The sequence below is a fragment of the Artemia franciscana genome, chromosome 5 (assembly GCF_032884065.1).
Source record: "Artemia franciscana chromosome 5, ASM3288406v1, whole genome shotgun sequence".
Classification (NCBI taxonomy): domain Eukaryota; kingdom Metazoa; phylum Arthropoda; class Branchiopoda; order Anostraca; family Artemiidae; genus Artemia; species Artemia franciscana.
The window spans coordinates 56,061,874-56,086,909 of record NC_088867.1 but is presented as its reverse complement, the minus strand read 5'-3'; the positions used below and the strand labels follow the sequence as shown (position 1 = coordinate 56,086,909).

Genomic DNA, 25,036 nt, shown 5'->3' with positions numbered 1-25,036 from the left:
CCGGGAAATATTAGAGAAATTTATAAAATGGTATTTTTTTTTTTTTAGCATTTCGGTTGTTGACCCTGTATTTTTACCAACATTTAGCAGAACCTTTTTAACTGCTTCTATTCCATCTGTGGGTTGGCAAAAGTAAGTTTTTCGTTTGGGCAGGTTTCAAGCAGCTTTCCATGATTTGGACCTTGATCTTCAAGAAAGCACTAGAATTGCCTCTTAAATAATTACCTGGTCCATATAATCATATTTTCTTTGCTGAGATAATCCCCTCTTTTATTACTGTACCAACAGTTTCAAAAGTTTTTACATTCACCGACGCCAGTTCATCATACCTAAAAGGATGTATATGATCTTCAAAAATACTAACTGACTTTTTCTATGGGGCTACTTGACTTGTGATGGCTTTGAAAATTATTGGTGTCAAACTCAGTCACCCCATCTAATTCTGCCATTGACTGAAAAGAAGAAGATATTCTCAGGAGCTTTATAATAGGTAGCGTTGCAGAATTGAAAAAAACTGTAAACGAAACTCTCAGGATAGTTTATTCTAGTTTTTCAATTATCTTCGATAATTCTCAATAGTTAGTGGATTCGATACGATTAGAAAATTGCTTTCAAATTGCGTGACACAGATGAGACAAGAGAGAATATATAAGTTCTAACGAATACGGAATACAAAAAAAGTTATATTTCACTGCGTAGATTGAGAGGCGGTATCTGTGCTGGACTAAAATTCTTTTAGATAGTACTAAGTTTTCTAGACCAAAATACAAATGTTTCAAATTCCTTGCAGGTGTTACAAAAAATCTAAAGCTCTAATCATGCTTATATATAGAGTACTGTAATTCAAAATAGAATAAATGGATTCTTCAATTATAATTTGTTTTATTAACGAGGGCATTCTCTTTTAGATATTATATTCTTCCTTGCTTTATTTGATTTTAGTAGTATTCGCGTTTCTAAATTGTCCATACACAATCGACCTGAGTCTCAAATCTCGAATGATGACCTAGCTCTTTTTATTTCACAACCCGATGAAGAAAACTTCAAATCTATTGCCAACCCTAGCTTATACCTCTCATTGCAGAGCCTGAAATCAGTTTCTAGTGATGAGATTACGCAAAACTTCCCCATAACAATCCAAACAAGAAGATGAAGAAAAAGCTTATAACCAAAGGAAGCTAATCGACATTTATTTTCCCAGTTTTCTTCCTTTCTTCGTGATTTTATGTTTTATCCCAATTTTGGACCCTAAACAGAAGTTCTAATATTTGAATAATATTTTAAAAGCTAGAAAGTAGCATCAGCAGGAATTTTTTCCAGTATTCTGGTCAAAGAGATTAATTTATTTTAATCTAGAAGACAAAATTCTTAATATGGCCCCTCATGTATTTGATGTGGACAAGGCTCAGGCTTATTTTATATGGAAAGCTTGAGAGAGGGAGGGGATTTATTTAAACATAGTAATCGTTTTAGTGTAATTCTTACCTTTTTTTCTATTTTTTGTATAGATTTTCTTTTTGTATTTTATCTAAATATTACTTAGTTTTAGACTCCAAACTCATTTTGAACATGGTCTTTGCTTTTATATATATATATATATATATATATATATATATATATATATATATATATATATATATATATATATATATATATTTATATATTATATATATATATATATATATATATATATATATATATATATATATCTATATATATATATTTATATGAATATATATATATATATATATATATATATATATATATATATATATATATATATATATATATATATATATATATATATATATATATATATATATATATATATATATATATTATATATATACATATATATATATATATATATATATATATATATATTTATAAAAATATATATATTTATATATATATTTATAAATATATTATATATATATATATATATATATATATATATATATATATATATATATATATATATTATATATATATATATATATATATATATATATATATATATATTATATTACACGACCCGACTGCCTGTCCATAGATTATTCTTTATGGTTGATTGTGTATGGTTATGTTGTTCGACCTATGTGATTCTATGGATGAGTAGTGTTAAGGCTTCATTTAAGTATTGATCTATATTAATCACTAATGTAGGAAAACAGTCTTCCTTTTCTCCTTCTGTCTTTTCTTTTTCTTTTAAGTTAAGGCCTCTTTTTTTTGTTCAGGCCACATTCAAGTACTGCTCTATATTAATCTTTAATGTAGGAAACAGTCATCCTTTTCTCCATCTGTCTTTTGTCCTCCTGTCTATATATATATATATATATATATATATATATATATATATATATATATAATATATATATATATTTATATATATATATATATATATATATATATATATATATATATATATATATATATATATATATATATATATATATATATATATATATATATATATATATATATATATATATATATATATATATATACATATACATATTTGCGGTTATTATGAACTTTATTACTATCACGATTCATGGTGCGCCTGTTTTGATTTATGAAATTGAATTCAACCCAAAATTTAATTCAAAATTGAATTTTCATTCCTCTGCAAACATTATAAACAAAAAATTATTGCTTTTTGTAATTTAAAGTGAATAGACTCAAAAAGTTTGAAAAAAATTTATGTTCAATTAGAAATGCCGTAAGTTTTGAAAAGAACAGAAAGAGAGAGAGAAACAAAAAGAAATCGTTTAGAAATTGAGAGAGAGAGAGAGAGAGAGAGAGAGAGAGAGGAGAGAGAGAGAGAGAGAGAGAGAGAGAGAGAGAGAGAGAGAGAGAGAGAGAGAGAGAGAGAGAGAGAGAGAGAGAGAGAGAGAGAGAGAGAGAGAGAAAGAAAGAGGTATGAAGAATGAACGATGAAAGATAATCTTTTAAACCAAGGAAAAAATATAGAGAAGGTCGAATTACGATGTGGAATGTTGCAACATGTTTGGGGCCCAGTTAGGCACTACTACAATATATAGATGAATGTTAGCTTCTTTGATTAAGTTTATTTAAAAATCTTTTCAATTAAATAAAATCAGCTATTAAATGAGTCGGTCTGACCTGTATCCATAAATTCAATCTTCAAATTCCAAAATTTCTTCTTTTTTATGGCTAACAAAAATTAAAGATAAACTAAATCTTGTTTGATTAAATTAATTAAAAAAATATTGATAAATTTATTAACTCAAGGTCAAGAGAGGAAATGAGGAACGAATAATAGCCAATATATAATAGTTCATTGCTTCTTAGTCCACAAAATATTGAGCTTTCACCCATCAAATATTTGCAGGTGTTGTGTGGGAGGATAACCTTGTGCCTTTAAATAGAACAAATGACTACGAATTCCTGAAGACTGGAATTGTCCCGGTACTAATCAGTATGATAAATGGGAGAGATGCAACAGAAGAGGAAATTCAGGCTGCATATGAATATTTCTTACCAAATGTGGAGCTTGGATATTTTGACAAGATGATGCCAGGTCTTGTTGATGTAAGCCTGCTTTTTTTAAATATTTTTTTCTGTAAATTGTTTCTTTTAAAGAAGATTAATTTTAGTTCTCTAGTTTTACAGCCTATTTCTTTTGATGGAAAAAGGAACTGTTAAAACAAAATTGGTTAAAGTAGTTAAAAAATTGTTCAGTTTAAAATTTAATCTGAAATCTGATTAAATTAACAACTTCTTTTATTTTAATTTAATGGTTGAATAATTTGATGTAAATGTTTAACGATTTGGATTTGATTAGATGCTGAACATAAATTTTTTGTTTAAGTCGAATTTTTAATACATATTAATGAATTAAATTGATTAACTATACATTCAATCAAATAAATTGACTTTTCCGTTTAATTCAATAAATTTAAAATTAAATCATCTACAATATTAGTAATAAAGTTTGATTTTGTTTCTAATAAACTCCTACTACAGTCAATACTTTGCCCTTCCACTATCCGAACAACACAGTGAAAAATCTCTATGTTATTTTTCAATTAAACACAAAAAATATTCCTGCGTGTCAAAATAGTGACAATAAAATGAAAAAGTAAAGTTTTATATTTAAAATGGCTTTCACAAGCAAAAATATAAAAATGGCATTTCTTTCCAGAGACAAAAAACAAATACAATAATAGTACAAAAATGTGAACAAAACAAACAAACTAAAAGGGGGGGGGGAGTCAATCAGGATATATAAAAAAAAGAAACACACAAAAAAACCTAATATAATTGAAATTCGGTCAGACCTAAAAAAAATTTGTCAGCACTAAAAATCAGAAAGAAAACACAAAAAATAAAGAAGAGTGTATATGGAGGCAAAGAGAGATAAGAATAACTTAAAATTCATATAATTCTAAGTTTTCAATTGGCCACAGCAAAGGACATAATTTCCATATTTGTCCTTTTAGTGAATTTTAAATATTATTTTGTTAAGAAATATATCTTCGCCTCGATTCAGCTTTTGATTAAATTTGGTGTTAATCCGCTGACAACCAGATGGGAATGAATATAAGTATAATCAAGTGCACTTCCACAAACCATAGTAATCAAAATACATCGGATCAGCACTTCGTATCGCAGGATTTATCGTAGAAACTTTGAAAAGGGCTCATTTGATTGGACATAGAAAGGGTTAGTGCCCTTTTTCAATAGTCGAAAGTTATTGGGGGGCAATAAGCCCCCTCCCACGCCCACCATTTTCCCAAACACATCCAATAAAAATTTTGAAATGACCATTTTGTTCAACGTAGTTAAAAGGTCTGGAAAATATGTATTTGAGGATGACAACCCCCTACGGCCCTCAGGGCAAGGATTGTAAGTTACACCCTGGGGGCATGTAAGGTTTATATAGAAAGGGTAATTGTATAGACTTCGGAGGGCACTTCTTGGATTGCTACTCAGAAGTTATAGCGACCTTTTTGAGATTCAGAGTAATCGGAGGGGGTGGATACCCCCCCAACCTCTTGTTTTCCCGAAATGCATCAGATAGAAATTTTGAGATAGGCATTTGTTGTCGTAGAAACTTCAAAAAAGACTCATTAGATTGGAAATTGAAAGGGTTAGTGGCCATTCCAATAGCCGAAAGTGATGGGAGGGCAACTAGTCCCCCTCCCATGACAACCATTTTCCCAAACGCATTCAATCAAAATTTGGAATAACTATTTTGTTTAACGTAAAGGAAAGGTCCGGAAATTATGTCTTTGAGGATGACAAACCCCCCAGAGCCCACAGGGCAAGGATTGTAAGTTATTTCCCTGGGGCATATAGGGGATATATAGAAAGGGTGATCGTATAAACTTTGGAGGGTGCTCATTGGATGGGTAATTATAAGTTCTAATGCCCTTTTTATTCAGAGTGTTCAGAGAGTGGATAGCCCCCTCCCCCCACACCTCGTATTTTCCCGAAATGCATCTGACAGAAATTTTGAGATGACCATTTGTTGTCGTAGAGAATTCAAAATTACGGGCCGGAAATTATGTCTTTGAGGATGACAACCCACAGTCCTCAGGGCAAGGGCTGTAAGTTAGGCCCTTGGGACACATAAGATTTATATAAAAAGGGTGATCGTATAAACTTCAGCTAATACTACATATAGATAATATTACTACTATGACTGCTATTATAACTATGCCTAAGGGCATGAAGGGAAAATGTTGAAGAAATTGTGAGGGAGGAAGATGAACGGAATTAGATTCACAACCTGTGTATGCAGGTTGTGAAAAGGGTGTAACAGCAATGTCTTAGGAACAGTTTAGGCTGTGAAGTGGAAACTAACAGGGCTTGTTGTGAGGGATGTTGAACTAATCAAAAGAAAATATTTGCATCCTAATGTTACTGCTTCTACTCATAATACTGCTACTATTACTATTATTACTACTTATATTACTACTACTGCCACTAAAGCTTAGGCTACTACAATTAATACTACAGCTTCTACTAACACTACTACTACTACAGCAACAACAACAACTACTACTACTACTGCTATTAAAACTAACGATATCAAGGCGAAAAACCTTGGGATGTATAAAAACTTTTGGGAATTAAATCGAAACACACTATGCCTACACAGACTGTCAAGCGAACGCAGAAGAAATGCTTCAGCAATGGTTGATGGTATTATGCTGAATCTTTCAGCTTGTGTTTAAGGGGCTGTTAAAGAAACTAAAGGTGCTATGTGCATACTGATACTAATTCTGCTACAACTATTGCTATTGCAAAAGCTAAGGCTATTAAGGTGAATCTTTTAAGAAATGTTTGGGCTGATGTTGAACTCAATGAAAACAAACTATGAACAAACTATGAACATGTGGACTTTCAAAAAGGTGACAAGGAAATTTATGAAGAATAACTTATATTATTAGTTTAGTCCTTCAAGGGTAAGTTGTGGGGGGGTTTTAAACTAGCCAGAAGGCACTATATTTATACTTTTAATACTACCATTACAGTCAATGTAACTAACGACACAAATGTATTGAGATAAAATTTTTAGGGAATACTTGAGGGTTTCAATAAAAGGAAAAACTGTATGCATGCAAGTTTTCAAAAGGGCATATAAGCAATATAATAGGCAACAACACTGTATAATAGCTAGAAATATCGTTAAAACTGTCAAGGGAGCTAATTCTACTCGAAATTAAAAGTTTTGGTGGCCTTTTTAACAGTAACAAGAGATTGGAGGAGCCCTTCTCTCAAGCCCATTCATTTTCCAAACGCATCCAGTCAAAATTTTGAGACAGCCATTTTGTTCAGCAAAGTAGAACCGTCCTGTAACAATAAAGAGTGTAAGTGTATCCAGGTTGTCAAAGAGCATAGATAGAATCTTCTGGGAATGACACTAAGCTCTATTTTTCAGGTCAACTTCAGAAGCAATAAAATTCAAATTAAATAATATTGCTTGCGTCAGGACTAAAAATTATTGAAAAAGTTTCTACGACACATAAATAGCAGCCTTACCATGGATTCTTATTGGAAATTAAATAAAAAAAACAAGCTTATTTAACTGCAAGTAAGGAGCAACATTAAAACTTAAAACGAACAGATATTATTTCCTATATGAAAGGGGCTGTCCCCTCCTCAACGCGTCGCTGTTTACACTAAAGTTTGACTTTGTGACAGTTCTACTTTTTAAAACAATAAAAAACTTAGCCTAAAGAGCGAGGCGTTGAGGAGGGGACAACCCCTGAGCGAGGATTGGTTGTCCCCGAGGGGACAACCAATGAGCGATGGAGGGGTCTAGATGCCCTCCAATATTCAAATTAAAAAGGGCACTAAAACTCTTATTTTCCATTAGAATGAGTCCTCTCGCGATTTCCTTGGACCACTGGGTCGATACGATCACCCTTAGGGAAAAAGAAGAAAAAAACAACAAACAAACATATAAACACGCATCCGTAATAATGTCTTCTGGCAAAAAAAAAAAAAATCAAAATTCCACATTTTTGTAGATAGGAGTTTGAAACTTCTACAGTACGGTTTTCTGATACGCTGAATCTGATGGTGTGATTTTCGTTAAAATTTTACGACTTTTAAGGGGTTGTTTCCCCCTTATTTTAAAATAAGACATATTTTTCCAGGCTTGTATCTTTTGATGGGTAAGACTAAACTTGATGAAACTTATATATTTAAAATCAGTATTAAAATGCAATTCTTTTGATGTAACTATTAGTATCAAAATTCCGTTTTTTGGAGCATCGGTTACTATTGAGACGGGTCGCTCCTTGCTACCAAAAACTGTTTGAAAACTGAAAAAATATAAAATATTATTTTCTTCATAAAAAAGACTATGTCAATAAAAAATGAATTGAAATTAATTTTAAAGCTTTTTTCTCACAAAACAAGTTTTTCAAAGAAAAGCAGAGCTCGATTAAGCCAAGAATTAGCAAAAATTAACATGAGTAGGGCCAATAACCCCAGCACCTTCTCATGTCCGGAACACAATTTTTGATTTACTGAAAACAATATACTTTTGAAATGTTTTCACTTTTCATACTTTCATAAATAAAAAAATTTCAAAATTTTAAGGATTAAATATCAGTATTTGCCAGTTAGCCCGACAATCCACGGTCTTTTGTTGTTGATTCTTTTTTCAGTAAAGTGCATAGTGTGTTCTGGTCTTGTGAAGGTATTGGGGTTATCAGCCCATCTCAAGTTAATTTTTGTTCGTTGTGAGTTTGTTCCGGCTATTTTTTTAATTTTTGTTCGTTTTGAGTTGCATTTATTTATTGATAGTGATTTGTAGTGGTTTTACACTTGGAAGATTATTTGACTTTATTTTGGCTCATTCTTGGCTTAATGGAGATCTTTAATTTTATTTGAAATTTTTTTTGTGTGGAAAAAGTTTTCAAAATTAACTACAGAAAAGGCAGATTGCGCTAATTTTCAAACAGTTCGTGGTAACGAACTGTAGTAAGGAGCGACCCGGCTCAATAGCAACCAAAACTCTAAAAAATGGGGTTTTGATACCAATAGCTACATCAAAAGAATCGCATTTTAATGCTGATTTTAAATATATAAGTTTCATCAAGTTTAGTCTTACGCATCAAAAGTTACGAGCCTGAGAAAATTTGCGTTATTTTAGAAAACAGGGGAAAACACCCCGTTAAAGTCATAGAATCTTAACGAATCATCAATTACACCATCAGATTCAGCGTATCAGAGAACCCTACTGTAGAAGTTTCAAGCTCGTATCTACAAAAATGTGGAATTTTGTATTTTTTGCCAGAGGGCAGATCACGGATGCGTGTTTATTTGTTTTTTTTGTTTTTTTTCCCAGGGGTGATCGTATCGACCCAGTTGTCCTAGAATGTTGCGAGAGGGCTCATTCTAACGGAAATGAAAAGTTCTAGTGCCCTTTTTAAGTGACCAAAAAAATTGGAGGGCACCTAGTCCCCCTCCCACGCTAATTATTTTTCCAAAGTCAACGGATCAAATTTCTGAGATAGCCGTTTTATTCTGCGTAGTCGAAAAACCTTACAGCTATGTCTTTGGAGACGACTTACTCCTAAACAGTCCCCGAGGGAGGGGCTACAAGTTACAAACTTTGACCAGTGCTTACATATAGTAATGATTATTGGGAAGTGTACAGGCGTTTTCAGGAGGATTTTTGGTTGGAGGGAGGGGTTCAGAATAGGGGGATATTCTGGAGGAGCTTTCCATCGAGGAATTGGTCATGGGGGAAGAAAATTTCCATGAAGGGAGCGCAGGATTTACTAGCGTTATTTAAAAAAAATGAAAAAATAAAAAGTTTTTTTCAGCAGGAAGTAAGGAGCAGAATTAAAACTTAAAACGAACAAAAATTATTACCCATATGAGGGGCTCACCTCCTCCTAATACCTCGCTCTTTACGCTAAAGTATTTTTAGTAATGTCAACTATTTATTCTACGGCTTTTCTGATTCAGGGGTCATTCTTAACGAATTGGGAGAAAATTTAAGATTTAATTTAAAGAAAGAGGTACTGACGAGGGGGCGAACCCTCTCATATGTGTAATAAAAACATGAGAATAAAAAATTATTTACGTAAGCTAATTTATAAGTTACGTATATCTTTACTTATAAAAAGATTCGTAAAAAAATAAAAGTTCTAGTTGCCTTTTTAATTAACCAAAAAATTGGAGGGCAACTAAGCTTCCTCCCCCGCTCTTTTTTTCTCAAAATCATTCGATCAAAATTATGAGAAAGACATTTAGCCAAAAAAAAATAAAAAATAAATAAATATGCAAACTTCGTTTTAATTATTCCTCTGCGGAGAGCCAAAATCAAAACATGCATTGATTCAAAAACGTTCAGAAATTAAATAAAAAAACAAGGTTTTTCAACTGAAAGTAAGGAGCGACATTAAAACTTAAAACGAACAGAAATTACCTCGTATATGAAAGAGGCTGCTTCCTCATCAACGCCCCGCTCTTTACGCTAAAGTTTTTTACTGTTTTAAAAAGAAGAGTTGAGAGAAAGAGTCAAACTTTAGCGTAAAGAGCGGGGCGTTGATGAGGAAGCAACCTCTTTCATATACGAAGTAATTTCTGTTCGTTTTAAGTTTTAATGTTGCTCCTTACTTTCAGTTGAAAAAACTTGTTTTTTTTTATTTAATAACGATTCTAGAATGACGAACGAATTTAGAGAAACGAGCAAAAACCAATTCTGTTATTATACTTAAAGCTTAGCACAGTAATTTGCAGGGTGCCAGAAAATATTGACCTACCTAAAACAGTTTTTGTCAGTTTAACTTCTGAAAGGATCAATCAATTAAATTAGGAATTGGTCCCTGAGGCATGAAGGTAAGATGGCATTCTTACAAACTATTCTAGAATTTATCACCAAATGCTGTCTGAGTAATTGAGGATGCCCAGTGGAAGGGGGTTTAAAGTATTAACATTAACAAATGTTAGAAGAGGGAGGGGGGTTTAAAGCATTAAAATTAACAAATGTTAGAAGAGGGAGGGGGGTTTAAAGTATTAAAATAAACTATAATCATTATTTCAAATATAAAACAATTTCTTCGAAGGAATCTTTTTTGTGGGGATTTTAACCTAGGATGCGACGAGGGAGGGTGAGGCATCAAACAAGAAGACATTAAACAATGTATACAGATAAGAAAATGAGAAATATTCCCATATAGAATTCAGTGAAAACAAAGCTTTTCGGAGTAACTTATCCCCCCATCTGGATTTTTTTTGGCTAGTGCTTTTGATGCCCCGCCTATCCACCGTTTGTTCTGGTAAGCATATGAAATTAATCTTTGAAATTACACAGAAAAGATTGTCCGCAATAACAAGGGCACTATCACGTCGTAGCACCAACATTATAGAAGCAGTCCGAATGTGTTTTTCAAAAGCAAACCTGATTCTAGGTCAATTTTTACCCCCTTCCCCGTTTCAATAGAAAAACCTTCTTCTATATTAATCTTGAGGCTCGCGGAGAGTTAAAAATCTAGGTATAAAGACGAAATATCTAAGGACTCTAACACCTTCATCCACCAAAATTAACATCAACTGGCCCTCCTCCATGATGGCTGATGTACAACTACACACCTTTGTGTGCTATTTTATCAAGCTTCAAATGAATCAACTTAACTGAAGAAGCACAAAACACATGTCTATGCTAATCGTTTATTTGGAATGGGTTACCTGGGGTAGGAACCAATGCATCACCGCGCTGCATTACGGCCTCCAGAACTTGAAAGCTCCATACATACTTTTCGCTAATCTTAAAATGATAAGCTATCTGCGAATCTTCAGCACATAGCTTTTTAGAACTCTTTGGGGCAAAATTGCTGTTTTGCAAAATAGTCGACTACACCTTAATGATATGGCACAATTTTTTTGCTTCTTAAAAAGGGCAGCAAAACCTTTAACGTTATTTCTAATGAGACTTTTCCCGAAATTCTTGGATCATTGAGTTGATACGATTTCCCATGAAAGAATAAAAAAAACAAAAAAAAACAAATAAGTGTGATCCTACTTCTTGGAAACAAAACAAATTTTCCATTCTTGTAGGTAGGACATGAAACCTCTACAATAGAGCTCCGTGACATGCTAAATTTGATCTTATAGCTTTGATCAAGGTCACTCGGGTTTTGAAGAGTGTTTTCTTCATTTTTAAGAAATTCAGGTAAATCTTCTCGGGCTTCCTGACCTGACCCTTTATTTTGCATAATAACTCATATTTGTTGACAACAAGTTTTAGAAAAAAAAAACTATATAAAATGAGAATCTAGTAGAACCTAGATAACTGCCCTCTGTTTGTATACTTAATAAAAAATATTCTGATAAATTTTTTCTGATAAATTGAGCAATTAATAAAAAAATATTCTGATAAATTGAAGATGAGGTGCCCAAAGTACAGAAAATATCCAGAATTTTTTGAGGACTGCTGGACTTCGAGTCTTTTTCCCCTTATCCCCAATCCTGTGTAACATTTCTTTTAGATGCCAGACAGGCCTATTCTTTTCATTAACTCGCAGCACTTGACCCTGTGCGTATACACCCCAAGTTTCATTCTATCTTTTTATTTTCAATATGTTTTTTATACCTTTTCATTTACTTTCTTAATTATTTATATCTGTTTCCAACTGATTATCTATATATACCCTTTTCTTTGAATTTTATATAACTAATGTTTATTTTGATGAAGCAAGGAGCTTAAATACTTTTTATCAACATCAAAAATATTATCCCCACTCTTTGTTTTTCTTTCTACCTTATCTATATCTTCTTTATTTATCTATTTTATATTTAACTTAACTACAAATCTTTTCTTTTTGCTTTTTATAGATGACGGGCGTTCTTTTCATTAAGCAGGGAGCATTGGATACGGTACGCCTTCACCACAAGTTCAACCAAGACTCTTTTCTTTACTCTTTTAACTATGAAGGTCGCTATTCTCTTGGTCCTTTCCTGATTGGAGATATTCCTGAAATACCCTATGGTGAATGAATTACCTTTTGTAATTTTTAGACGTTAACGTACTTTTTACGTTAGACGTTAACGTACTTATTTTAGACGTTTTTTTAATTTTTAAACGTACCAATTCAACTCCGTTAAAGGATTTTCCACTCAAACCATGCACCTCATACTTTTTAAGTATAAGTTCATAATCCACAGTGCGGAAAGCTTTCATCAGATCTACAAATACTGCACCTACATTTAAACCTTTATCTAATAAATCATTAATAATAGTTGTAAAATTAATCATCTCCTGTTCTGTTGTCCTTTGTCTAAGGAACCCAAATTGTTTCTCTACCAGTAAGTTATGATCCTCCAAAAAATGCATCATTGTAATACTAAAACACTTTTCTAAAACAAGGGAAATAATGGGTAAAAAAAATATTGGTCTATAGTTTCCTGGGTCATTTTGAATACCACCCTTATGAATTGGGTTACACGGGTGACTTTAAAACAATCTGCTCTTTGACGAAAACACTCATTAATTAATCCACAAAAACTTCAGATATAACAGGAGAAATGCATTCAAGTCTTTTTAAAGCAGAGGCAACATTTGGGCCAAATCTTGGGGTGGGGCATGGGGCATTTGACAGAACTTGAGACTTTTATTATGAATCTAACCTACTTCCAAAGTTTACAATGAATTATAGCAAATAGCGTAATTACCCCAAGGGTCGTCAGGTAATTACGCTCTTTGGCTAAAAGGCGTGCAGTTAGTTCAAATCATTTGAACAGAATGGATTATATTGGACACAATAGATAATTATGGCCGGAAAAGGCCCCTTTGTGGTGGAAGCTTTGGCCCCCTGGAAAATCTGGGGTGGATATTTGCCGACCCCAGACCCCCCCAAATGGCGCCTCTGTTTTAAAGTAATGTGATAGCTACCAGATGAACTACTACGCAACCATAAATATTTTTTTTAATTTCATCAACTGTTACAAGTCTAATGTGATCAATTGGGTAACTCGAACGTCGGATGACGATCAGGTACAATTGACACAGCTAGATTCAGAGAAATATTTGAATAAATAACTCTAAAATTTATTACATATATCACTTTCAAGCTTCAAAGTATCTCCCATTGCACTAATTAATTCATCAGGTACACTATTTATTTTTAGTCCAATCACTTTTTTTTTAATATTCCCCAGGTTTTCCTAATTCTTCGACCCTCTTAAACTTTTTCTCAAAATATTTCTTTCTTTTTTTTTTCATTTCTTAAAATTGAATTCAACCTATTTCGATAAATTTCATATGACTGATTATTTTTTTGATTCGGGTTAATTATTTGAGCTCTAGAAAATTTATCTTTTACATTTATTAAATAAAAAAAACAAGTTTTTTCAACTGAAAGTAAGGAGTGACATCAAAACTTAAAACGCACAGAAATTACTTCGTATATGAAAGAGGCTGCTTCCTCATCAACGCCCCGCTCTTTACGCTAAAGTTTGACTCTTTCTCTCAATTCTTCTTTCTAAAACAGTAAAAAACTTTAGCGTAAAGAGCGGGGCGTTGATGAGGAAGATTCTATGACTTTTAGGGGGCGTTTCGTTAGAGTAAAGAGCGGGGCGTTGATGAGGAAGATTCTATGACTTTTAGGGGGCGTTTCCCCCTATTTTCTAAAATAAGGCAAATTTTCTCAGGCTCGTAACTTTTGATGGGTAAGACTAAACTTGATGAAACTTATATATTTAAAACCAGCATTAAAATGCGATTCTTTTGATGTAGCTATTGGTATCAAAATGCCATTTTTTAGAGTTTTGGTTACTATTGAGCCGGGTCGCTCCTTACTACAGTTCGTTACCACGAACTGTTTGATTTGCTTCAAAATCACAGGCATAATCCAAGATTTTTGCTTAAATATTTTCTATTGAACGATTCCAATGTGACTATTTGACTTATCAAACCCTGCAACTTTTCAAACAGTTCGTAGTGACGAACTGTAGTAAGGAGCAACTCTGCTCAATAGTAACCAAAACTCTAAAATTGGTACTTTGATACTAAGAGATACATAAAAAGAATCGGATTTTTATGCTGATGTTAAATATAAAAGCTTCATCAAATTTAGTTTTACTCATCAGAAGTTAAGCGCCTGAGAAAATTTGTATTATTTTGGAAACTAGGGGGAAACACCCCCAAAACAGAGAACCCTACTCTAGGAGTTTCAAGCCCCTATCTTCAAAAATGTGGAACTTCGTATTTTTTGCCAGAAGACCAATCACGGGTGCGTGTTTATTTGTTTGTTCGTTTTTTTCCCCAGTGGTATCGAACCAGTGGTCCTAGAATGCTGCAAGAGGGCTTATTCTAACGCAAATAACTCTGTCTTTTTGGATGACTTACTCCCCCACAGTTTCCAGGAGCGGGGCTGCAAGTTAAAGCTTTGACCAGTGTTTACATATACAGTAATGGTTATTGGGAAGCGTACAGACGTTTTCAGGTGGATTTTTTTTGGTTGGGGGTAGGGTTTAGGGGAGGATGCTACGTGGGAGGATCTATCCTTGGAGTAATTTGTCATGAGGGAAAAGAGATTCCATGAAGGGGGCACAGGATTTTCTAGCATTATTTAAAAAAACAATGAAAAAATAAATATGAAAAAGTTTTTTCAACTGAAAGTAAGGAGCGGCATTAAAACCTAAAACGAACAGGAATTAGTACATACACGAGGGTTTCATATCCTCCTAAATACCTCGCTCTTTACACTAAAATATTTTTAGTAATTTCATCTATTTATTCTACGGCCTTTGTGATTCAGGGTTCATTCTTGAAGAATTGGGACAAAATTTCAGCTTCAGTGTAAAGTGTGAGATATTAACGAGGGGCCAAACTCCCTCATATACGTAATTAAAATATACGAATATAGAAGTTCGTTACGTAAGTTAATTCGTAAGTTACGTATATTTTTGACTAATAAAAACGGTCGTTAAGAAATTAAAAGTTCTAATAGCCTTTTTAAATAGCCAAAATAAAATGGAGGGCAGCTAGGCGTCTTCTCCCACACTTCTTTTTCTCAAATTCGTCCTATCAAAACTAAGAGAAAGTCATTTAGCCACAGAAAAAAAAAAATTAATTTGTAAATTTCGTTCTAATTATTCAGATGCGGAGAGCCAAAATCAAACATGCATTAATTTGGAAAAAAAACAACTCAGAAATTAAATAAAAAACAAGTTTTTTTTAACCACAAGTAAGGAGCAACATTAAAACTCGAAACAAACAGAAATTATTTCGGATATGAAAGGGGTTGTCCCCTCCTCAACGTCTCACTCTTTACGATAAAGTTTGACTCTTTTTCGCAGTTCTACTTTTTAAAACAATAAAAAACTTAAGCGTAAACAGCGAGACGTCGAGGAGCGTGCAACCCTCCTAATATACAAATATACAAAATAATTTCTTTTTTTTAAAGTTTTAATGTCACTCCTTACTTGCAGTTAGAAAAACTTGTTTTTATTTAATCATAAAATAAAACAAACCTCGAATTTGTGTCCTGAACTTCGCCTAGAACCTCATATCTATTCACTTTTCGTATATCATTTTAAATTTTACCATCGCATTTTGGATGATCACTGGAATTCTTGATAGTTTGCCTTTAACCTCCTTCGTTAAACTTCTCAAGCTAGCTGAAACTCTAAAGTGATCGGATACATCGTCGGTAAGGACCTTTCAAAGAGTCAAGGGCACATTAGAAAGGATATTATCCAAAAACTTAGCTGATGTTCCCGTAATTTTTGTAAGGATATTTATACAAGGATAAAACTCCTTAGACAGACTTCTATTAATAAGTTCAGTGCTATCAGATGACTGATCTATAAGGTCAATCCTAAAGTCCCCCATAATAAAACATGGCATAGAGTAAATAGGGAGTTGCATTAATTGTTCTTCAAAAATGTCCATAAAGTCGTGGAGTAGGCTTTGCGGAGGTGCATTAATTGTTCTTCAAAAATGTCCATAAAGTCGTGGAGTAGGCTTTGGGGAGGTCTATATACTACATTAATAGAAAAGTTTAAATTCTCCAGTAACATGCGAACAAAACACACTCAAACTGTTTCTCTATATATTGTAAGATCTTCTCTTATTCTCAAAATACTCAAAATACTCGCCTTATACTCAAAATTCTAAGCAAAGTGCTATTTTTTGAATTTTACAGATATTTGAATGTATCACAAGTCAGTTTTTTAAGCTTTTTTTTTATATATGTATCTTCTTGTATTTGGACTATCAAGTGTGCTTCGTAATCTACAATGCAATAGTTTGTTTGTTTTGAGTTTCAAATCCATTTTTTACTTCTGTAGAAAAAGTGTCTTTTTTGATAATGAAATAAGTTTTACATTAAACCTTCTTTAAAATTCCTGTCAAGGTATGTGAATTTTGTCACATCAAATAGCAAGTAGAAACAAGGGTTAGTAGGTTTTGATCTGGGCCTCTATTGACCAAGGGCTTGAGAAAATCTGTCTGAATTTGAGAAAAGAGAAATACGTCACCAAAACAGCAATATGTTTTTTTTTCTAGGGGTTATAAAAAAGAACCAATGGTCTTATAAAATTAAGAGAGGACTTGTCAAATGAAGGTTAGAAGTTCCAGTGCCCTTTTTGAGTGGCCAATGAAATTCTGCTACAGTAAAATAGCGTCATCTTCCATTTTATGGTACCAAACTACATTTTCTACTCAAAGAGGGTCAAGTTGCAACAAATAGAGAATACTGAGACAGCCAATGGACTGGAAACTTTTGAGAAACTATTTTTTGAACCTAGAGGATTTTTAAAAACTCTTAAACATTAATACAGAGGTTCATTTGGTCCTAAGTAGTCATGTATTCCATACAAAAAAACGGTCAATATAGACAAATATTTTAAAGGTTCATTTGACCATGTCGATTCGCTTGATGATCGATAATTTTTTTGGAAAAACGATGTATACTTTCACGTTAGCTCTTATGAAGGAGGGACGATGGATCGCTGTATTGGGGCAAAGAGGTAAGCCTACCTGTTGGCTAAAAAAAGAGAATTTTTTGCCCGAATTTTCTAATTTACCATGATTATTCAGGGCAATATATATGATTGTCTGGGGGCTGGAGGTGTAAGTTAGTCTCTGCTCTCTGTCCATTTTGATTAAGCCTGGATCACATGCACTGCTGGTTGACAGCTTCTTTCTTTTTGTCAAAAATTTTTTGTATAACTTAAGAGATTACACTCAGATGCTTACTTGCCTTAAATGTTAAAAGGTGAAGGGGCGTCTTGAGTGTTGTCAGGAATTTCCCAGGAGAAAGGACGCGAATATTACCAGAAACGTTTTGTGTCAATGTTTTCATGGATAAACTTCTTTATTTTATTTTTGTATATTAAACGATTATGTTGCAACAAACCCTAAGTAAGGAGTGACTCGTGCTTAGAGTCATTGGAACTTGAAAAAGAAAGTTTCACAGCAACATACACGTTAGATCAACCAACACTTTATGGTGAGTCCTTAGCAATATAATTAATTAAATTTAAACCTACTAAACAACATTAGGAAACTGAGAAAAATTGTTCTGTTTACGAAAAAAGGGGAAACCACTTTTGTAGCTATTTTCTTTTATTAGCGACTATTACTCAGATTTGAATTCATCCTGTCTAATCTTCTGCCAATATACATTTGATCAATTTAGTCACTTGTTACAACGCAAAAAAAATCAGATAAGTTGTATTAATTACTGTATTAATTATTAATTTTAATGAAAACTCTGACACCATGCTTGTTAGTCCCACGCTTCAAGGTTTGAACCCTCCATCACTCACCAACACCACTAGGACGCTGGTTGTCAGTCAAAAAGTGTTGTTATACATGATTTAACAGCAAGCATAATGGATTTTATGGGGTGATAGGCTCTTCATTTGGATAGGCCGGGGCTTGATTTAAAACTGATCAGAAACTCAATTTTAAAAGTCTGCTTTTTTAATGAAAGTTATTTTTCAAGAGTGATTTTTCAAGATAGTGAAGGGAGTTTTGAACCCTTTGGTCTAGGGTTTTAGGTGATAAAAGGTTGACTAGGTCTACTAGAATTTCCATTTTTATCCATTTTAACCTTTTTTGGCTTATTTAAGGACGAATGCTCCATCATACAGCGCTGCTGCTTCGAACTTTAAACCTGAATATATACTTTTTTTATAATTCAAAATCAATTGGCTATCTCAGAATTTTTACTCGGTGGTTATTTGGCAAACTTTCCTCAAAAATATCGGTTTTGCACCACAAAAATGACAGAAAATGTCACTTTGCTTTGGTGGATTGTTTTCCTATTTAAAAAGGATATCAGAATATTTGATTTCCGTGTGAAGGTTCAAAGATTTTTTTTGTTTTTGTTTTTTCTGCTTAGACCATAGGATTAAGTATTTACCTGATATATAACATCTACTTATTATTTTTATCTTTTCTCTCTGTGTTAATGACTTGTAACTTACCAGTCGCAAGCCTTCTCCTGCCTTTACAGACCAACGAGTTTCTACGGGGACTGCTATAGTTTATTGTTTGTATATTTATTTTTATTGTGAACTTTATTATCTTTATTATCTTACGTCGATCTGTGATCCTTCTTTTTAGAAACATAGATACGAAGTTCTATATTTTTATTAATCGAGGCTTGAAACCTCTGTAAGAGGGTTCTGTTTTTGTAATACATGGGGTTTGAGTTTTAAATTTTCCTTCTTTCAAAAGTAGAGGCATTTTCCTTTATTAAGCTCCTAATTTTTGGTTTTTGGACCTGTAAGCTTCATGTTTTTCACATATTCAAAATTTTCCTAAAAACCAGATTCTTTTGATATTTTATTCTTATAAAAATTATTTTTTAGAGTTTTGTCACTATTATTTTGGGTTACTCCTTACTTACAGTTCGTTACCTCAAACTATTCGATAGAAGTAAATCGTGTTAAGTGTTCTCTTTTCGTTCTAGGTGTGACTCATGCTGATGAACTAATCTATATTTATTCCCTAATTCCTTTGCTTTATAATGATACTGAAGAATACATAACAACTAGAATGACAACACTTTGGACCAATTTTGCAACTTACGGGTAACTGTTGTTTTTTTTTATTCTAGAAATCATAATTTGTGTTTCGTAACTTAATAAATAAAATTAGTAGTTTGAACTGACGCAATATTGACCTACAAATCTTAGATATTCTGAATAAGAGTGTTTTGAACTGGAATGAAAAAATCCTTCTTCTCGGTAAAGAATATTCGTGTTTACTCCTGTCACAGATTATAGTAACTGTAGGTACTTCGTAAATTGCATATCATTTTTTAGAGCATCTTTATATAAATATTATTACGTACCTATTTTATGGTATATAGTATTGAATTATTAATTACTCACCTCATCAAACAATTTGTTAGCAATAATTATATTAAAGACTATTTATGAAGCAGGTATTATACTATTGCTGCATCTTTTTTTAGATTGGCATTCAGGGGAGTCTCTTTTTTTGTTCTCATTATTTTACCTAAATATCAAATAGTTTCCCTTCTAGGGTAAGCTAGCCGAAGCTAGCAGTTTGACATAATGCAATCAAAATCGCTAGAAAAAAAATTCAACTCTGTCAAAAGTTAGATAAATACTATATAAAACACATTCTGCCAAATGCTACAAGAATTTGAAATGAAAGCATGTCCCTTGTGCTGCAAAATCTATTGAAACGAATTTAGTAGCAACGAACAGGAATTATTTTATGTATGAGGTGGGATGCAACAACCACTTTAACCTCACTTACGCTAAAAACAGTTTTTGACAAACATCTCACATATGAGAATATGCCCGGGTCGAATTTTAAGAGTGATGATAATGGTATGATCTATCTGATTTTATTTATTTGCTGATTATGGTGTAGCTTCCAATTCGCATGCCAACAATTTTATACCAGGGTCATTACCGTAGCAAATCAACCAAGGCTGTCAAACAGGCAATTCAAACAAGAACTGTCTTTATTTTTTATGCTTTTCTCTCGCTTTCATATCTATAGCTGTTTTAATTTAAATATTCGAATGTAAAATATTAATGGTGAAACTAAAGATTGTGTGTTTCTTCAAAGTTTTTACTCCCTTGTCATAGCTGCGGCAACGGATTTCACTGAACTCCCGTACTAGATGGCAATAATTATAATAAAACATATTTGAATCCTCTATACATACAAAAATGCACTTAGAGGAGAAAGAAACATACATAATAAAAACAATTTTAATGGCAAAAACTAAAAAAATTAATTATCATTGAATCACTAACAATTAATACAACCCAACAAACAATTTACAACTGACTCAGATCGCTGTCTGAATCTGCCTTCTAAACCATCCATCTTATTACATATTTTAAAAGCTCTGTAGCACTTGGAGATGTAACTGCAGCGAGACTAAATAGAAAAACGGAGAAAATACTTAAAAGATTTGAAAAAGACAGATCAAAATTGCTGATTTTCTGACTTGGTAAAAAAAACTTCCATAAATAAACTTGTTTGCAAAAAAGGAGTTATAAAGCCGAACGAACTTTTTCTTTGTCAAATTGGCTTTTAACTCTAGAACAGGGCTTCTTAAACTTTTGCAATTCCCGACCCCATTTATGATTGCGAGTTTCTTAACGACCCCAACAAATATAAAAGAAAAATAAATTAATATTTTTTGATGACATATTTATTAGGTAACAATATACATATACATATGAAAATATATAAATTTAGAATTTGTTTTGAAACATATAAAAATCTAAAATTGAAATTTGCCCAAAATGTTATAGAAATGTTTTTATTATAGTTTAAAAAACAAAGTAGGTTCTGACCGTCTTAATTCTCTGGAATATATCCAAGTAGTTGCGTGGTAAATGTTAAATTAAAGGTTACGTTAAAAATTTAATGAGATGGATGTGCCTGTTTTTTATTGCATAACAAATCAAATCTTGGTGTAATGTTTGAAACTGCTGGACGTAAGACCTCTTCAACATTTTGATCGCTGAACGATATTTGGATTTAATGTGTGTTAAAGCTGAGAAAGTAACTTCACATAAATGTGTGGTGTTGAATGGCAGAAGTACATTTAACGCCATATCGGCGATTATGGGAAATTCAGTTCTAGTTTCGATCCAGAATTCAGTCAAGGCCCTTTTTTGGAATTGTAGTTTTAAGTTTGAGTCACACGAAAGCTCAGCAAATTCCTCTTGAGCTTTAAGTGGCAGATGATCAATCTCACTTAATCCAATCCAAAACGGCTTTTGAATCCAAACTATTTTTTGTTAATCAATATTTAATATAAAATATGTCCGGAACTGTATTTCTAGTGCTTTTAAGTGATTTACAACAGTTTTTGCAATAAAAGTTTTACGATGAATTTTGGCAATTACAAAATTGTCGACACTGGAAAACATTTCGAATGAATTTGTTTCGACCCTACTTTTCCAAATGCTGATCTTTTTAATAAAACTTTCAATTTTATCGTTTGAAGTAAATATGTCGCAATTTTTTCCTTGAAGAGACAAGTTAAGATCGTTTAACTTCGCAAAAATATCTGACAAATAACACAGCTTGGATGGCCACAAGTCATTTTGAAAAAAAGCAGCAAATTCACATTTTCTTTCAGTTAAAAATATTTCGATCTCGTCCTTTAATAACAATAATCTTTTTAAACTTTGACCTCTTGACAACCATCTTACTTCTGCATGTAATAACAAAGTTATACAGTTGGAATCCGTATCGTTACAGAGATGTGAAAATAAGCGACTGTTAAGGGCATTGTTCTTAATGAAATTTATGACCTTAACAGCATCCTGAAGCACATCGTTCAATTCTGGTGCTATCAATCAATTAAGAAGAGCCCAAAGGATTTTTACATGCCGGGACTGTAAGGTCCCGTCGGTCGCGATTGACTGACTAATTCGGAGTAACATGCACTTCGTTCACAATCATTCAATGGCTAAATGAAAAAAACACGAAATGTTTATATAGTTTCTTCGAAATAACACTTAGAAATTTTGTTGATAATATTTATCAGGATAATTTCGGTTTTAAGAGATTGACAAAAATAAATCTACATTTTTATAAATTTCTGTAACATCTTCTGATTCATAGTAAATTTATACAAGATATTGTAATGATCGGAATAGAAATGCTGGTATTAACAGTCTTTCCGAATCAGAAGATTTTATGATATATTTATCTACGATGATTGTTATTTTTCTTTATAACAATAATTTTACAAGTTAAATTTTTTTTTTGTTAAATTGAATTTTTATCACTCGCGACCCCATAATTTTGCTACGCGACCCCAAATGGGGTCGCGACCCATAGTTTAAGAAGCCCTGCTCTAGAAAGAAGTCCATATGACTTTCTCAACTTCTCTCTCTACCCATTTATTGTTAGTGAACGTGTTGCTCAAATAAAGGTCCTGAATGCAATTTGAAGGTCCTTGAGAGACGCAGTGGCAAAATTTGAGTCAGAGTTAAACTGAATTTTTGAATCGGGAGGGTTATGACAACCAAAAACGAGAAATTCAATTTTAGCAGAAGGAACTGGTGGCCTGGTGTCAAACAACCCGGCATAAATGCTATTCATAGCTGCCTACAGTGATTACAAGTTATCAGACAGCAGAAGAATGTCATCCGCGTATGAAAGGTGACACGCGTCAAGCGATGGTTCGATCAAGAAAATCCAGTATTCTGTGGATTTCACACTGGATGGCATTGATAAATATTTTAAGACTTAACACTGAGCCCTGATTTGCTCCGCGACGCACATAAATTCGGCTTCTATTTAGATTTTCGACGCTGAATAGAAAGTTTGATACAATCTTGTATCGTCATTTATGTTTCGCAATACATACTACATTTAATGAATTTTAGATATCTTTTTATTTCAGGAACCCAACACCAGATGGCATAGAACTTCCAGCAGATGTTGAAAAATGGCTGCCTTATACTGATGAAAATCCAAATTGGATGTCATTGGACTTATCATTCACATCTGAAGTTGACTATACAACAACGTTCACAGTTGCAGTCGATGAAAATTTCGGAAGTAAAAAACGAAAAGAAATAGATATTGACTTAAAACAAGTTTTGCCCTTTATCCCTGAAGGTGACGAAGATTACCGTTTCTTTAAAAAGTCATACCTTACTCCAGGAGATAAACTATAGAAGTAGCAAAAATGTGAAAAAAATACACTGTTTATAAAATAGTCCACCTGGAATTTCGCTACTTCTGCTGCAATTGGTTTTTTTGAATGCCCATATTTTATTTTATAAAATAATAAAATTTCATCATTATCATGTAAAGAATTTGGTCTGAATATCAATTACCTTGGAAATCCAGCCTTATATTAGATTTGGTTGCTACGATTGGTTGCTAGGGCCTCAGAGCTGTGTGTAAACGAGATTTTCATGGAAGTAGGCCAAAGGGATAGATACTCTTTAGTATCATCGACTTTCAAGTTGGACAAGTCTCATGCGTAGAGTATGTAGTACAGGCAAGCTTTAGTGCCCAAATAAGATGTCATGTCCGGGAGTATTGCCCCCTATACTACTAATATAAGATCCCATTTACTCACGAAAGAGAGATGTATCAAATACCACGTGAATGCAACAATTAGTATGTGGGTAGAATTCGCTAAAATTGGAAAAAATGCCTAAGACATCAGAAAGAATCAAACAGTTCGTGATAACGAACCAATCGGCTCAATAGTAACCAAAACTCTAAAATTGGAATTTTAAAACCAATAAATACATCAAAAGAATTGGATTTATGCTAATTTCAAGTATGTAAGATTCATCAGGTTTAGTGTTACCCATCAAAAGTCAAGAGCCCGAGAAAATTTGTCTTATTTTTGAAATAGGGGAAAACACCCCTTAAAATCCAACAAATTTTGATGAAAAATCGTTTTTTAAATTCACAACATTAGATTCAACGTAAAAAAAGGTTTAGAGGGTAACTGCCCCCTCCTGCAACCATTTTTGTTTCAAAGTTATCTGATCAAAGTTTTGAGATAGCCAATTTGTTCAGTATTGTTGAAAAATAAAATAAGTATCTCTTTAGTGGTAAAATGGCCCCCACAGTCCGTGGGGAAAGGCCAGTAAGTTATGAAATTTGCCCATTGCTTACGTATTGCCCATTGCTTGTGATTTCATTGTCTATTACCACATTATTTTTAAATGCGCTGCAGTTTCGACCCATAGATAAGATATATATTAGGACATTGGTGCAGCAGTAGGCCTTTCCTTTTCTCTTTGCTTTCATTTGAATTCTAAAAGCAGAAAGATATTGATAGGATCTATCAACGGGTAGCGTGTTACCAGACCTATTAGCAAGAGGTTGGCCCTCGTCATCGATTAATAGTTTTATGTTTGCATTATCTTTGCGTGCTATCATCTTTGGAAATGTTACTCTCACATATCCACCATAAGTAATGTTGAAGTTTGTGGGTAGTCCAAAGAAATCTAACCTCTCACTGTCATGAATACGAACACATATATTTCCAATAGTGTTACCACTAGTACTTGTTCTATACTTAAATATTTTTCTTTGCCAGCATTC

The 25,036-nt window shown here is 32.8% G+C and overlaps 1 protein-coding gene across 2 annotated transcripts in view; it reads left to right on the top strand.

The window, feature by feature from the left end:
* Positions 1–23,784, top strand: part of LOC136027618 (esterase FE4-like) — a 191,316-nt gene extending 167,532 nt beyond the window's left edge. The window contains exons 7-10 of one of the 2 annotated variants that reach the window (XM_065705035.1): positions 3,356–3,555; positions 12,331–12,484; positions 19,422–19,542; positions 23,367–23,784. In XM_065705035.1, coding sequence (XP_065561107.1) covers positions 3,356–3,555; positions 12,331–12,484; positions 19,422–19,542; positions 23,367–23,643 — 752 coding nt within the window. In that variant the 3' untranslated portion in view covers positions 23,644–23,784. The remainder of the gene's footprint in view (positions 1–3,355; positions 3,556–12,330; positions 12,485–19,421; positions 19,543–23,366) is intronic. The other variant, XM_065705036.1, reaches the window with a different exon arrangement.
* The last annotated feature ends 1,252 nt before the right edge of the window (positions 23,785–25,036 follow it).